This window comes from Cynoglossus semilaevis, unplaced genomic scaffold (assembly GCF_000523025.1).
Source record: "Cynoglossus semilaevis isolate Cse_v1.0 unplaced genomic scaffold, Cse_v1.0 C19070504, whole genome shotgun sequence".
In the NCBI taxonomy this organism is placed as follows: domain Eukaryota; kingdom Metazoa; phylum Chordata; class Actinopteri; order Pleuronectiformes; family Cynoglossidae; genus Cynoglossus; species Cynoglossus semilaevis.
The window spans coordinates 1-867 of record NW_007587414.1 but is presented as its reverse complement, the minus strand read 5'-3'; the positions used below and the strand labels follow the sequence as shown (position 1 = coordinate 867).

General features: G+C 44.6%; 1 protein-coding gene across 1 annotated transcript; it reads right to left on the bottom strand.

The window, feature by feature from the left end:
- Positions 1-49: 49 nt before the first annotated feature.
- Positions 50-538, bottom strand: LOC103399329 (ankyrin repeat and sterile alpha motif domain-containing protein 1B-like; the record flags this gene model as incomplete). Its single annotated transcript, XM_008338025.3, has 2 exons — positions 50-315; positions 398-538. Coding segments are annotated over 2 exons (336 nt in total), but the record flags the coding sequence as incomplete, so codon positions are not given.
- Between the last annotated feature and the right edge of the window lie 329 nt (positions 539-867).

Sequence of the window (867 nt, the reverse complement as noted above, 5' to 3'; positions counted from 1 at the left end):
AAAATTACTATTTCTACATTAAAAAATGATGCAATGATCCGTTGATATGAAAAGAGCATTTAGACGTTAAAAATAAATGACGGGATAAGGTTTAAAAATCCATCTAAAAAGAACATTCACTCATGTTGGTGTGTCGGTGCTGCTTACAGATTTCCGAATGTTGATGCGTGGTTTGGGCACAGGTTTGCTCGGCTTGCTGTCAAAGCTCTCGGGCAGCGTGGACGAGCCGTGGCCGGTCTTTCTGGCCTGCAGGGCGAGCTGGTACGCCACCTCGAAGGCCTGGCCCAGGGTGAGGATGATCTCATACGCCAGGTTCTGAGCAAAGAAGATTAGCACACGTAAAACGGGTGTAGGATCCAACAGAGTGATTAGAGTCAGGTGATTGGTGGGCACTGACCACGTCAAAAGCAGTGAAGACGTGGCAGTAGTGGTGACTGGACTTGAGGTCTTTGGTGATGTAGGCAAACGTCGACAGATCCTCTGGATCTTGAGCTGCGCACGAGATGTTCCGGATCTCATGCTCTGCAATGATGTTCTGCTAAACCACGGAGAGACGACAAGAAGGTAAATACGCAGCGGATCTGAGTTTTTATGATGAGCCTTGTTCCTTATATTTGTCCAACAGGATCCAGGTGTGCATTTGCAGACTGTTCTGCTGCTAAAGATAAAGATAAAAATTCAATGTCAAAGCAAAATGAGCTGTGCTTTGAGCCGAGGTCAACAGTTTCTATCTCACACCTGTGTTCTCTAACAACCATGACAAGACAAAACAAAAAGTCTGACTCAGAGAAATGGGTTTTTACATGACGACCAGACTTTTCACCAATATATGTCTGTTTTTCTGTTGTTGATCATAGAACATATACA